Source organism: Rhinopithecus bieti, unplaced genomic scaffold, assembly GCF_001698545.2.
Source record: "Rhinopithecus bieti isolate Rb0 unplaced genomic scaffold, ASM169854v2 scaffold_35253, whole genome shotgun sequence".
Taxonomy (NCBI): Eukaryota; Metazoa; Chordata; class Mammalia; order Primates; family Cercopithecidae; genus Rhinopithecus; species Rhinopithecus bieti.
Window position 1 is genome coordinate 97,475 of NW_016814756.1, and position 15,581 is coordinate 113,055.

The window sequence follows — 15,581 nt, forward strand, 5'->3', positions numbered from 1 at the left end:
GAAAGTTCTTTGTTTAGTAGATCCTACGGCAGGCGGATTCATGGAGCCATTCACTTTATTTTATTTTTTATTTTATTTTATTTTATTTTATTTTATTTTATTTTATTTTATGTATTGACTTTGAGACACGAGTCTTGTTCTGTCACCCAAGCTGGAGTGCAGTGGCATGATCTTGGCTCACTGCAACCTCTGCCTCCCAGGTTCAAGCAATTCTCCTGCCTCAGCCTCCCAAGTAGCTGGGATTACAGGCACTTGCCACCACGCCTGGCTAATTTTTGTATTTTTAGTAGAGACGGTTTTCACCATGTTGACCAGGCTGGTCTTGAACTCCTGAGCTCAAGTGATCTGCCCACCTTGGCCTCCCAAAGTGCTGAGATTATAGGCATGAGCCACCTCGCCCGGCCTTCACTTTAAAGTTGGCTACATTCTCGAAGCAGACAAGACAATGATAGGAGGCTGTTGATTGGTGCCAAGTAGAAGTATTGTTCCATGGCAAGGGATGCTTCTGAACTTAGCACTGTAAATAAACCTTTGAAGGAACTCCAGAATCTCTTCTCTCCTCTCTAAACTGCACATAGGCTGCTCTTGTAAGTAGTTTCAAATAAAACCTCTTTTGTCTAATGTGTTCTCATAGCACATTGTTCCTGTGATATAGTGCCTAACTTGTACTGAGGGTACTTTTTTTTTTTTTTTCTGTTTCTTCAAAGCACAGAGCTTGGACTATTTCCCCTCAATCTTGAAACCATTGCTAATGCAAAACCTTGGTTTTGCATGACTGTTTTCTCTTTGATTCGAGTGTAAGTGAGGTTAGGGTCATGTAGGGGAAGTCGTATCTTATCATGCAGTTGTATAACCAAAGAGTATGTCATTAAATTTATTCCAAGCCCCTTCTACCCCATTCCCTACCCCAATCCCAGAGACTTTTATACCTCTAAGACACACAGACTTCCCTTTTAGAGCAGAAACATGAATAGGGAAAAGATAGGAAAGAAAGTAAGTACAAGAAGAAGCAAGATTTCACCTAAACCATTGTTCTCTCTTGGATGTAGGATCGTCCGACAGTATCAAAGGGAAGATTGGTTTCAACTTAGATCTTAACTTTTTTTTCTGAGGCATGCGGGGCAGCCAGAGGTTCTCAGTGAGCTTGTGCTGATGATGACTTTCCTGTAGGGAAATGAGGGAAGAAGAGTAAGGGAGTAAGCTGAGTCTCTTGGGATTTTAAGTTTGGACCGCGTTCCTGGACTAAGTACCAATTCCCCTACAATGATGCAACAAAACCTGTCAGAGGGGGAGGTGGGAACTCAGAAACTAGAATCAGAGGAAGCCATTCCCTGGGAGGGAAAACACTCTTTTCATTGACATATTACTTGTCCAAAGCCTGTTCAGTTTCCTAAGTAATTGATTAAATTTGCCTACTGGCCCTTGGAAGTGAATGGCAGAGAAAGTTACCCAGTTTGGGGAAGGATGCAACCAGTGAAGTCCTTGGGAAACGAAACATCTGGCAATAAATTGGGAAATAGATCCATGGGACTTCTTCCTTTCTTGGAGATGGCTGCATCATCCACATTCCATTCTCCTTAATGAGAAGGCCATGGAATGGGATGTTGTGAAGTAATAATTATATCATTACTAAAGGTCATAGAATCAGAGTCTTTCAGAAAGAATCTTATGTCATCCAGTCTGTTTACCTGACCCTCCTAGCCCCTCCATAATCTCACTATCAAGTGATCAATCTTTCTATACCTAAGAAAAGAAAAAGATTTCACCTTTGATCAGCTGATAGATATCTCCCTGTAACTTTTACCCTATAGTCCAGAAGGAGCAAATCTAGTCCTTCCACAGAGTCCTTAAACATTTTGAAGAAATCCGTCACATTCCTCCTAAGCTCTGTCTCTTCCAGGCTAAACATTGCCAATGTCTTGAACTTTTTTTCATAGGACATGGCGTTGGGTTCCTTTTTCTTTTTTAATCTCATTTGAGAAAGCTACAATTCATATTCTAACTGATGTACAGCAATCTGAAATGAAAATAATATGCCAAGTGTAGTAATTGCATGGCATATCCCCTGACCCCATGGAAGTGTCTATTCAAAAGTTGACTGGGAATGGTGGCTCACATGTGTAATCCCAGCACTTTGGGAGGCCAAAGCGATGGATCATTTGAGGTCAGGAGTTCAAGATCAGCCTGACCAACATGGTGAAACACTGTCTCTACTAAAAATACAAAAAAATTAGCCAGGCATGGTGGCACGTGCCTGTTTTCCCAGCTATTCGGGAGGCTGAGGCAAGAGAATTGCTTGAACCCAGGAGGCGGAGGTTGCAGTGAGCCAAGATCACACCACTGCACTCCAGCTTGGGTAACAGAGTGAGACTCCGTCTCAATAAAACAACAACAAGAACCAAAAGTCATCAATTCTGAGAGCCTTCTTTTTTTTTTTTTTTTTTTTTTTTCTCGAGACAGCGTCTTGCTCTGTCACCCAGAGCTGGAGTGCAATGGCGTGATCTCAGCTCACTACAACCCCTGCCTCCTGGGTTCTAGCAGTTCTCCTGCCTCAGCCTCCTGAGTAGCTAGGATTACAGGTGCATGCCACCACGCCCAGCTAGTTTTTGTATTTTTAGTAGAGACAGGGTTTAACCATGTTGCCCAGGCTGGTCTCAAACTCCTGACCTCGTGATCTGCCCACGTTGGCCTCCCAAAGCGCTAGGATTACAGGTGGTGGTGAGCCACCATGCCCAGCTGAGCCTTCTTAACTGCACTATCTAACATTGCCACTCACATCCGTCACATTCCATCTCCTTATCCTGCTTTGTCATGGCATTCAGCACATTATACATTGTGTGATCATTTGTTTGTGGTCTAAGTCACTGGAATTAAGCTTCATTAGAGCAAAGACTGGGTCTTAGCCGTTAATATATCCCTAGCACCCCTAATAGTGCCTGGCACATAGTAGATGTTCAATAAATGTTTGTTGAATGAATAAATGACCAAACTAATTGATTAACATATTGAGCTTTTGCTATCAGAATCTTAAAGCCTTTTTGTCTTTAACACTTGCTGCTTCTGAACCATGCCTTTTCAATTCTGAACTTACTCTCTTTAAGCTCTTGTATTAGGTTGGTGCAAAAGTAATTGCAGTTTTGCGATTATAATGGCAAAAGCTGCAGTTACTTTTGCACCAACCTAATAATTTTAAGGGAAAGAAATCCATTTGAGTTATCTTAAATAGCAAGTGTTTTATCGTAAGAGCACATGTGCCTAATAACTAAGATATAGATAACTATCCAGCCAGAAGAAGAGCAAAACTCTAGGAGAGCTGGACCTCATACCAGGAAAACAGTAACTGAAAAGTTATTTGGAATCCAAGATAACACCAGCGAAGGACCACTGTCTTAATGCAAACGTATCACTCACACGTTTCTCCTACTTTCTTCCCATCTGCTTTCTTCTCCTCCCTCTACCTTGTTCACTCCTCACCTTTACTCCATAAATAAATATATATATGTGTGTGTGGTTTTTTTCTATCTGTAGCTTCTGCTTGTTTACTTCTACTTCCTACTTCCCTATAACTTCAGCCTTCCCAGACTCTACTTCATGGCCTTTTCACTACCTTTCTTCCTCATGGTTTGAGTCTTTTCTTTTTTCTTTTTTTTTCTTTTTTTTTTTTTTTGAGACAGAGTCTGTCGCCCAGGCTGGACTGCAGTGGCGCAATCTCAGCTCACTGCAACCTCCACCTCCCAAGTTCAAGCAATTCCGCTGCCTTAGCCTCCCAAGTATCTAGGACTACAGGCATGTGCCACCACGCCCGGCTAATTTTTTGTATTTTTAGTAGAGACAGTGTTTCACCATGTTAGCCAGGATGGTCTCAATCTCCTGACCTCGTGATCCGCCCGCCTCGGCCTCCCAAAGTGCTGGGATTACAGGTGTGAGCCACCGCGCCCGGCCGGTTTGAGGCTTTTCTAGTCCCACTCTATGCGTCCTTTCAGCTTTCATTGCTACTGCTTCGCTCTTTTCATTTCTCAATTCAGAGGCCTGGAAACAAGAATCTGATTAGCTCGGGGATTCTGGGTGTTGGTAGGTTGGTTGGTTTTTGTTTTGATGTGTTTTTTGTTTGTTTTGGTTTTAGGGTACCAATCCACATCACAGGTCACTACCCAGCCTATGAAGTTTGCTTTGCTAGGTCTGATATCCTCCTCTGGTCTCAGCTAGGAGTGGGGACAGGGTTATACTGTACAAACTAGAACTTCTTAGGACGTTCCCTTACTCAGGAGACTGTGGTAGGGTCAGTTTCACTTAGAAGGGGCTGTTAGTATAACAATCACTGTAATAGATCTATCTAGTACATTCCACAACTTGCCTACTAGAACTCACTCTCTTTTTGGATGCATGCCTGGGCATAGCAAAGAATGCTTTTCTTGTATATGATTCTAGGTTTACAAAAGATTATCACATTTGTCCATCAAGGGAAGGAAAGGATGCTGCAGGAATATTAAAGAGGCATGGTAGATATCAGACGTTTCAATCTTCTTGGGCTTGTTCCAGTCAGATAGCCCCATAAAAGTACCATGGTGCTGGTCTTTGAGCCTTAACTCTATCCATTAGTACAATTTAACTGGTACCACAATTTCCTCATCAATATGATTAGGTTCCGCATCTGAACTGGAGGATTCACGGAGTGCGCAGGCTATTGGAAGAAAGCTCTTCCTGCACCCAGTTTACATGATAGCTTTGTATTTCCTTCTGCACATTAAGCAGGGCAATCCTGGCCTGGCATTTATCCCTTTCTCAATGTATGGTTCACCCACTGCCATGAGAAACTACCACTGAGCTTACCTTAAAAGGGCACAAATTCTGAGACCTAAGAGACCACATGCAGTAAATTCATTAACTCCTTTGTTAGTATATGCCATTGGATATTAGCATTTTGTCTTCCACTTGAAGGAGAATCTCTCACTGTCATCCATCTAACAACTATGGAAACAGTAACCCCAAATTCACCACATTTTATTATAAGGGTCTCACTTGGGTAATCCCATGCCCAGCATAAAATTTCTACTAGAATCCTTTGTTTGCACTTTCACTTAACTCATTTATTTAATTTGTTCTTGTTAGATTAGACCTGCTCTTGAGGCTGTCAAGACCTTTTTTAGATTTTGATTCCTTTTTTTTTTTTTTTTTTTAGATGGAGCCTCGCTCTGTCACCCAGGTTAGAGTGCAGTGGTGCAACCTCGGCTCACCTCAACCTCCGTCTCCTGGGTTCAAGTGATTCTCCTGCCTCAGCCTCCTGAATAGCTGGGACTACAGGTGCCTGCCACCACGCCCAGCTAATTTTTTGTATTTTTAATAGAGACGGGGTTTCACCGTTTTAGCCAGGATGGTCTGGATCTCCCGACCTCGTGATCCACCCACCTCGGCCCCCCAAAGTGGTGGCATTACAGGCGTGAGCCACTGTGCCCAGCCAGGTTTTGATTCTTAAATATCTCTTAATTCAATTTTCTCTACTTCCTTGCTAATGATGTAGTTGAAGTCTTCAGTATCTCTCACCTTGACTGTTTTAGTAACATCATAACTTATCTTTCTGGGTTTTGTCTCTTCCACAATTACTAATGCACCTTTCTTCAACCTCCAAAACAGTCTTCCTAAAATGCAAATTTGTTTGATTACATTCTTTTGTCTCCTGCTATTTACTCTCTGTTTTTTAAATTATTTTATTTTATTATTATTATTTTTTTGAGATGGAGTCTTGCCCTGTCGCCCACGCTGGAATGCAGTAGCACTATCTCAGCTCACTGCAACCTCCATCTCCCAGGTTCAAGCGATTCTCCTCCCTCAGCCTCCTGAGCAGCTGGAGCTACAGGCATGCACCACCACACATGGCTAATTTTTGGATTTTTAGGAGAGATGGGGTTTCACCATGTTGGCCAAGCTGGTCTTAAACTCCTGATCTCAAGTGATCTGCCTGCCTCGGCCTCCCAAAGTGTTAGGATTACAGGTGTGAGCCACCGCACACGGCCCTGCCATTTACTCTCTTACGTCTTCCTGAATACACCTCATTTTCCCATGTCTTCATGCCTTTGCACTTTCCTCTGATTTGATATTTTCCTGTTCTTTTGTCATGGGCCACTTCCCTACTCACTCCCTTTTTCCCAACAGAAATACTGTATTCTACATTACTTCTGTATTTTGTATATTCTTCTATTACTTTTACATATCTCATTTATTGATCTCTCTCCTATTAGACTCCAAGTTCCTTTAAGATAGAAACTGTCCTGTAATCATCTTTATATTCTGGTTTTTAGCTTACTGTATCCTTAGCAATTGCTTGTTGAATGGAATTTGAGCTTCTTTAGTCTATAAAGGGGTTTCAAAGGTTTGACTACTGTGATGGTAAACTCCCTCCTCTGAAACCCGAAAGTAATGTGTACCAAAGCATCATTCTTTACTCCTTTCCCATTTACATATTCATCACTGTTTTTATTCCTCATTTCCTGACTCATCTTTTACTATTTTATTCTCAACTAGAAAGTCAGTGCCTAGTCTACCCTTTGTTAGTTACAAATTAAATATCTTTGGCCAAAGAGGAACACTTTCCAAAGAAGACCCCATTTTCTCCCTGCAATGAAGTTTCAGTACCCAAGCTTATTGAATTCTGAATCCCAGGTTCTCCAGATGCTGTTCTGTGAAGCATAGGATCAGGAATAAGAAGGAAGAGATAGACCAAGTGCAGTGGCTCACACCTATAATCCCAGCACTTTGGGAGGCTGAGGCTGGAGAATCACTTGAGGCCATGAGTTTGAGACTAGCCTGGGCAACATAGTGAGACCCCCATCTCTACAAAAACAATTTTTAAAAAATGTAGTCAGGCATGGTGGTGCACACCTGTAGCCCCAGCTACTCAGGAGGCTGAGATGGGAAGATTATTTGAGCCCAAGAGGTCGAGGTTTCAGTGAGCCGTGATTTTGCCACTGCAGTCCGGCCTGGGTGACAGAATGAGACCCTATCTCAAACAAACAAACAAACAAATTAAGAGTTGGTTTTCTGAGTACTATTCTTCATGTTAAGTTAGCTTCCTTCTCAATGCTAACTCCTAATTCTTCAGGGTTCACATTTTGGGTTCCAGGAGGCTTCTGCTTACCATGACCTTGAGCAGTAACTCCTTGGAAAAATATTTTGGTGCACTCTCCGTGTCTTGATGGGTGATTGAGCAGGGAGGTGGGTTGTTGGTCATAATCAGTAAGGTCTTATCCTGGTCATACTCTGTTACTTTTAACATGAAGCTGGTTGTTTTCCTGTTTTGAGCCAGGAATTTCTGCAGTGCAGTGGCCTTCAGAGGCTTATAGTACTGGGCCTGAACAGACAGAAAGGTTTCCAGAGAGAAAAAGAGATTAGGCCAAGAGCAGGATAACAAATCAGTTGGCTAATACTTAGCTTCTGTGAAGTAAGAACAGAAGTTGGACAAACTTGCTGCAAAATTTGTGGAGTTTTTTGTTTTTGTTTTTGTTTTGTTTTGTTTTGTTTTGTTTGAGACAGAGTCTCACTCTGGTGCCTAGGCTGGAGCACAGTGGCATGATCATGACTCACTGCAACCTAGACCTCCCGGGCTCAAGTGATTCTCCCACCTCAGCCTCCTAAGTAGCTGGGATTACAGGCACATGCCACCCTGTCCAGCTGATTTTTGCGGGTTTGTTTTGTTTTGTTTTGTTTTGTAGAGATGGAATTTTGCCATGTTTCCCAGGCTGGTTTCCAACTCCTGGGCTCAAGCAATGCACCCATCTCAGCCTCCCACAGTATGGAGATTACAAGAGTGAGTCATCACACACAGCCCTAAAATGTGTTTATCAATCAGAAACTATCTGAAGTTCTCAGTCCCTCTCTTCCCTTGGGGCATTCCCCTGAAAATATACTAAGGGGCTGGGGCAATGCGATGGAAAGGTTTCCATGGTAAAAGGAGTCAGGTAACTTAATACTTCCAATATAATGGGACAAGCAGAGAATTTCTACATGGCTAAACCTAATTGGCCTTGTCTCTACAACTCTCTCTAAGGTACAGGGGGAAAGCTACCAAGGACCAAATCTTGCTCAAGGAATTCCTTGGGAGTAGGCACAGCCAAGTGCAACACCTTCCCATATTTACGTCTTCCACACATCAACATTTCTCAGGCCCAACCACATTGACATGCACTCACAAGCACAATGTTAAAGGAAAAGCAGCCACAAAAGATAGCATGTCACTTAAGGTATGGGTGAAGAAGGGGCATTCCCACTAAATTTGCCTTTCTCTCAATAGGAGAAAGGCAGAGGGTTAGGGGAGAAGGAAGTGAAAGGGAGAAAATGGATCATAAATATTTTTTTTTCCTAGTCATAAATATGTTTTCTCAACTTAAAACAAATCAGCGGTGGGGACCCACTTTCTTCCCAGTTCTCGTCTCCCACTTTGTCACCTCAATCCTCAGCACTGCCTCTGGCATCGTAACCTAGATGCAGCTCTGCCTGCCTGTCCTGAGAGTATGCCCACTCACAGAAGCTGGGGACACTTGGAGGCATTAGGGACACTCGCAGTGGGCATCTGCACTACTGCTGAAACTTCCCCTTAGAGATCTTGGGGAATGCTTTTTCTACCTACCAAATTTGGATGGACTGTGTAATGCCGAAGGTTTTCTAGAACAAATTTTGATCGCCCGACTGCATCAAAAATCTAAAGAGGATAATCAAAGTTAGTGGTTTGAAGTTGCACCTATCCTAAACAGTATTCCATTCCTTACCTCACCTTAGTCTCACTAGAGAACTGGTCTCTAACTTACACTAAGTGAGAAGTACAGTGTGCTTCAGGTTTTATACTCTAGGTTTCCAGAACAAGGGCCCCAGCAAGGAGACCTGGATTCTAAGACCTCCTGACCGTGACACTTGTCAGCAGAAATGGGGCCAGCCTTATGAAATGTCAGGGAAAGCCGTTAGGAGGGGAAGTAGAGTAGGGCAGCATCAGTTCAGACTGGGACAAATCTTTCCAAGGAGTCGCCTCTTTCTTTTGCCTTTTGCATAGCTATAGGAATGAAATGAGGTGAAAATCAACACGGAGGACAAATCTTTAAGGAGAAAAGCAAGTTTCAAAAGGGCATTAACCTAAAAGTTATTGGTGCAAGGGGGCCATAGGGTCAACTCTGCCAACTGAGCTGGCAGCCAGCCTACTCACAGAGAAAGGAAGAGCAGTGCATGTTGCAATTTTGAACATCTCTGCAGTATGAAATTCTTCCAGAAATGTTGCAAAAAGTAATTGAATTTTGGTAACACTTCTGTCTACCACTTTGCTTTTTTTTTTTTTTTTTTTGGCTAGTGGTAGTCCTGGATGTTAGTGGATTATTTGAGTGTCATATCTGGTAGTAGAGGAGCTGAGTCTTTTCCATTCCCTTTCTGCTGACTTAGTGTTCTTGCTTCTCCTCTTGCATAGATAGCCCTGTCTAAGGATGAATCAAGGAGATAGGAATACAAGGAGATAAAAGCTCTGAATTATCTTCTTCTGGCTTAGCATAATCAGAAATCAGAAAAAAAGAAGACTGCCTCATAATCCTGTGTTTGGATCAGCATTTCTGTTTTCTTTTCTTTTCTTTTCTTTTCTTTTTTTTTTTTTTTTTCTTTTAAAGACAGGTCTCACTCTGTCCCCCAGGCTGGAGTGCATGGGTGCAATCATAGGTCATTGTAATCTTGAACACCTGGGCTTAAGTGATCCTCCCACCTCAGCTTCCCGAGTAGATGGGTCTACAGGCACGTGAAACCATGCCCAGCTATTATTATTATTTGCTTATTTATTTTTCTTTTTTTTGAGACCGAGTCTCACTCTGTTGCCCAGGCTGGAGTGCAATGGCATGATCTTGGCTCACTGCAACGTCCACCTCCTGGGTTCAAGTAATTCTACTGCCTCAGCCTCCTGAGTACCTGGGATTACAGGCTCCCACCACCGCACCCGGCTAATTTTTGTATTTTTAGTAGAAACGGGGTTTCACCGTATTGGCCAGGTTGGTTTCAAACTCCTGACCTCCAGTGATCCACCTGCCTTGGCCTCCCAAAGTGCTGAGATTACAGGTGTGAGCCACCATGCCTGGCCTATTTTTTAATTTTTTGTAGAGATGGGGGTCTCACTGTGTTGACTAACTCTTGGGCTCAAGTGATCCTCCTACCTTGACCTCCCAAAGTGCTGGGATTACAGGTGTGAGCCACCACGCCCAGCCTGGCTCAGCATTTCTAAAGATTGCCATACCTCCCCCATCAGGAGGCAGTATGGTAAGGTGTGTACAGAGGAAAGGGAACATGCACTGAAAAGTGAATAAAGCAAGAGGGCTAATGGAGAAGAGGGAAGCAGTCAGAATGGGACAGAACTGTGAGGTAAGAGGAGATCCTGCTATGCTCCAGGAAGAAAAGGCCAGAAGTTGGCAATTCTTGGCAGTTGGAAAAGGAGCAGGAAAAAGCATAGCAAAGCCACTCCACAAATTCCTTTAGAGAGGGTGGGATGAACTATGAGATGGTGGGATGGATCATCAAAAAAAAAAAAAGACTCAATTATTTAATTTTTACCACCTTATGGAAAACTGAAATTCATTTGTTGAAAACAAATATATTATGAAAACCTGCTTTACAACTATGAAATGTATGACGTATTTAGAATCAAAGAAATTAGCAAAAACTTATTTGGGAGAAAGGTATGAAGACCTTTTCTTTTATAGGTTTTTTTTTTTTTTTTAATAATTTTAGGGGAAAGTCCCTGGTGAAAATGTTTTTACTCCTGAAGTTTTCTGAAGTATTGCATATCTGTTCCAAATTAGCCTCTAGCAGTTGACTAAACCCACAAGATTGTCCAAATTGGAATGTGTTTTTAGTTTTGTTATGTTGAATTTCACTATCTGTGGCTAATTAAATAAAAGTTGGCCTGGAAAATTCACTTGAATGTGGTAAACATAGGAAAACAACCAAGATACCCATTGGAGTTTGGCTACAAGAGGTAGTTGTAACGTCTGCGTAAGTTAGGGTTTGACACGCTCTGACTCCCTAAGATAGGTTTCTGCTTCCTGGGTTTTATGTCCTAATTTGTTGCCGTTGTGCCCTGTTCCTTCTTTTCCTGTGCTCTATTTCTCTTTAATAACACTTGACAAGTTAACCTCGTTTTCTACATACATTTTACTCCTTTTTGCTTTTCAATAGGAAAGTTTGTGACACCCAGCTTACTAAGTACATTAAGCAACTCCAAAGAAAAATTAAACATTGAACACTTACTAACGCTCCTTACCTCTTTGCCATTGACAACCATTCCTTTCTCACGTTTAGCTGAGCTATTTTCTGATGTCTTTGATTTGCCGTTTTGAAACCTGAAAAAGAGGCAGAACATCCGGTTGCACTTTCTGGCTCAGAGGCCTGGCCTTCTGCATCTTGTCAGTCTCCCTCAACGAAGTTTGGAGGCCTAACTCAGACAAGTCCAATTTAGGTGATCACATCACTAATTGACTAAGTAGTAAAAAAAAAACCGGACTCATTATCCAGGCTGCATGCTAGGGAAAAGCAAGACTTCAGTTTAGAGAGTTAAACAAGTGGCACCTTTTGGATGACTCAATGACATCCATTGAGTTGGTTTCTTCTAAAAAGAAGGATTTTAGACCTTTCACAGAAGTGCTCTAACAGATTGCTTAAGGAAATTATTTTGGGCAGTCAGATCCTCACAATACCCTTAAAAACCATCTACTGTTTTGAATATTTACCTGACTATTCTTCTTCCACATGGAAATTGCCCTATTTTTGCCAGTGATTGGCCAATGATTAGCCAATGAATCTGTGAGAAGGAATATAGTTAATAGAACCACACAACTAAGTTTCCAATTCTTGTTGACCTTGCTTGGATTACTGGCTCTCATGTCTTCCTAACCTCTGAAGACTTCTCTTCTTAGAACTAGGGTAATAAAAATAATCAACAATGGCAAATATTTCTGTACTCTGCTCTTTTACCCTCACCCTAATACCAGTTCTCTTTGCAGAAAATAGGGTGAAACAGATTCTATTCTTTGCTATTCTTTTTAAACCCATTTGCTGCCAGAACATAATGTAAAGTGCTCCTCAGTAAGATTTGGTTAATGATTAAGATGAATGGCCTGCTTCTTCCTTGGAGATAGTTCCATTGGGGGGTTAAATTAGCTCAAATTAAGAATTATGCAACTATCTCAACTAGACCTCTCTCCTTTAAAAATGAGAATAGCAGAATAAGGACCAAAATAAAAGTAGAAATAGCCAAGCTATGTAGTTTGTAGGTCAACTGGCTATAGCATGCTACAAATAATCCCCAAATCCATGATTAAATCCCATTCAAGGATGGCTACCTTCCATCTGTTGCTGGCCACCAGTTGTACCACTAACTCAGGTCAGAGGTCTTAAAAATGGTCGCAAGTGGAGTAGGTGACCCACGATGGAGAGACCAAAATTTATCCCAACTTAACATCTTAAAGTTTGTGCCCTTTTAATAGGTCTTATTGCATTAAATTATCTAATAATTAGTAACACAGTATAATATTTGTTGTAGCACTTTTTAAAATGATTCTTTGATACCTAAAAGGAAGCACAGAATCTCGGATACTCTTCTTCAGGGCCAATTTAAGGCATAGGACTATATGAAAAGCACTTCTTTAGCCCAACAGCGTTTATGTGGAACAAGCTGGTGCTTTCTTTTTGACAAAAGTTCCTTTAGTTGTTGCATGAAATACAGACCAAGATCTGGTTTTTGATCCAGAGACAACCAGTCAATTAAAATATGTTTAGTGATAGTCTACTCTGTGACCAGCCCCATTCAAAGTGCTGTGGGCTATGCAATAAGTTAATATAAAGTGGTATTTATAACTTAGTTGGGCAAACAAGACTACATACGTGGTTTGTCTCTTTTGGCTCATTGCTGTTGACTGCTAGTTGGCCAACCCAAGGCAGGTATTCACCCAAGGCCAAATTCAGTGTCTCTGAATAGTCCACGTTCTGCAGGGGCTCAATTCAATCTAAGTATTCTTTCCTTAGCACACAGTGTGTACTCAGTCCCATTCTTGAGCCTGTATGGGAAACAAGAAAAGACTAATAGGTGCTATTGTAGATGTAGAAAATTCACAAGACATGTGATGCTTGCTCTTAGAAGTTAAGTTTATTTGACAAATGGGGGGAGGTGGGAGAAAGCAATTATCCAATGTAAAGCAATAATGACAAATACATGCTCATATATTAGGTAAGTCACTTTATCTCTTGGGGTCTCAATTTCTTTATCTGCAAAATGGAAAGTATTAACTAAATGATTTAAAGGTGACATTCTAATTCCATGATAGTGATGAGATTTAAATATAAAAAGATCTGAAATAAAATTAATTCACATGTGTCTGTAGAAGGCTAAAGGTGGAGAAGCAGCCATCTTTCAATTTTCTTCTCCTCTCAACAAAGGCATGCTCATCCATAGATTAGGCCTGAGAACCTGGGAAAAGTGTGTGTATATATTGGGGTGGGAGGATTGCTATACTTTTGATATAGACCATTAGAAATGGAAGATACAAGCTGATAAGGTAGAACCTACCATTTAGAGAAAAGAAAGGTCAGTGAGCCTTGGAGATGTTTCCTAAAGGATGTGGAGCTTGAGCAGAACCTCGCAGGATGGTATATGAAGTAGTCTAATTGGAAGGTTATTTGTTGTTGTTAAGTAGGAAGAAATAAAAGCAGGTAGGTAGAATGGAATCACATTATAGGGGCCTTGAAAATTAAGTAGAACTTTCAAAAGACCTACATCAGCCCAAGTTCCTATGAAGCCCACAGGTTTAGTGGAAAGCCCATAGACAGGGGTTTATGTCTAACTTGACTGTCTAGACAAACCCTAAAGATGATTTCTAGAGTTTATGACAAGACTGGGCTAAACACTTAAAGTTCCCTTTTAGGGAAATAGACTAATAAGCTTTTCACTCTTTTCTCACCTGTAATTTTTCTGGAATTGTAAGTCCAGTTCAGGTATATGTTGAAACTAAAATAAAAATGAGCTGTCAAATTGGGCAGTATAAGTCCTGGGTTGTTAGTCTGCAGCCCAGGCTGAAAACAAATCACACAAACACAAAACTACATTCAAAATAAGAATGGAAAACCTGGTGAACACTACCTTTAAGAACATCAGGAAATTATAGTTTGGTGAAGAAGGCAAAAATCTTTGGCATGGGAACTTTCCATTTTGAAAATATCTTAATTATTCTTTTCTAGATTCTGGAGGAGACAGAGGGAATTTGTGATGAATAGGCAATCTAGAATGCTGAGGTGTTCTGTGTTGGAGACAGAGAATGAAAAGGCCAAAACTTAAAGGCATACTTAAACAAAATCTGTCAATTTCTTATTTTTCCAGCTTATGACTTCCCTACACACACACACCCCTTCACTATCTCTTAATCTACCTCTACCTAAGCCAATGTTTTCACTGCCTTCTTCAAAAACAGTGAGCATTTTTTCTTATTCCCCATACTCAAAATGCTGTCCCCAATCTCTTCAGCCATTTGAATTTTCTTCCTCTTCTTCTTCTTTTTTTTTTTTTGAGATGGAGTCTCGCACTGTCGCCAAGTTGGAGTGCAGTGGCGCAATCTTGACTCACTGTACTGCCTCCCAGGTTCAAGTGATTCTCCTGCCTCAGCCTCCAGAGTAGCTGGGACTACAGGCGCCCGCCACCATGCCTGGCTAATTTTTGTATTTTTAGTAGAGACGGAGTTTCACCATGTTGGCCAGGATGGTCTCGATCTCTTGACCTCGTGGTCCACCCGCCTCAGCCTCCCAAAGTGGTGGGATTACAGGCATGAGCCACCACGCCAAGCCCTGAATCTTCTTTCTTTATGTTACTTACTACTCAGGTCACTCCTTTAAAGAGAAGATTTTCTAGATTAATGCAATCCCAAACTCTAGACTGTAGTCTTTGGGTTTTGTGCATGTCATTGTATAGTATCTTATAGTTCTACTTGCACTTTTCTTATGTGCGGGTCTTGTCTGCCTCTTAAGCTGTGAGTCCCTTAAAAGTGGAAATGTAAAATTTAAACATATTTGTGCCCCCCTCCCAGTGCTTTGTATCTTATGCATTCAAAACTAGTATTTGCTTATTTAAATATATTTGCTGAACATTTATGACATATTAGGCACTCTCCTAGGTGATGAGAACAAAACATAAATCAGATGTAATTCTTGAGCTCCTTTAGGAGCTCACAGTTTAGCCAGGAAGAGAGATAAAGAAATGGTTGAGGCTGGGTGTGGTGGCTCAAGTCTGTAATCCCAGCACTTTGGGAGGCCAAGACGGGCGGATCACGAGGTTAGGAGATCGAGACCATCCTGGCTAACACGGTGAAACCCCGTCTCTACTAAAAAATACAAAAAACTAGCCGGGCGAGGTGGCGGGCACCTGTAGTCCCAGCTACTCGGGAGGCTGAGACAGGAGAATGGCATAAACTTGGGAGGCGGAGCTTGCAGTGAGCTGAGATCTGGCCACTGCACTCCAGCCTGGGTGACAGAGCGAGACTCCATCTCAAAAAAAAAAAAAAAAAAAAAAAAGAAACGGTTGATTGCAA

General features: G+C 41.6%; 1 protein-coding gene across 5 annotated transcripts in view; it reads right to left on the bottom strand.

The window, feature by feature from the left end:
* The window catches only part of TSGA13 (testis specific 13), an 18,545-nt gene extending 3,444 nt beyond the window's left edge, over positions 1-15,101 (bottom strand). For 2 of the 5 annotated variants that reach the window (XM_017851909.1, XM_017851913.1), the window contains exons 1-6: positions 13,965-14,269; positions 12,892-13,064; positions 11,273-11,351; positions 8,621-8,692; positions 7,133-7,345; positions 1,022-1,164 (exon numbers count right to left, since the gene is read on the bottom strand). In XM_017851909.1, coding sequence (XP_017707398.1) covers positions 1,022-1,164; positions 7,133-7,345; positions 8,621-8,692; positions 11,273-11,351; positions 12,892-12,914 — 530 coding nt within the window. In that variant the 5' untranslated portion in view covers positions 12,915-13,064; positions 13,965-14,269. Of the gene's footprint in view, positions 1-1,021; positions 1,165-7,132; positions 7,346-8,620; positions 8,693-11,272; positions 11,352-12,891; positions 13,065-13,964; positions 14,270-14,497 lie in introns of those variants that run through there. The other 3 variants (XM_017851910.1, XM_017851912.1, XM_017851911.1) reach the window with 3 other exon arrangements.
* Positions 15,102-15,581: the final 480 nt, after the last annotated feature.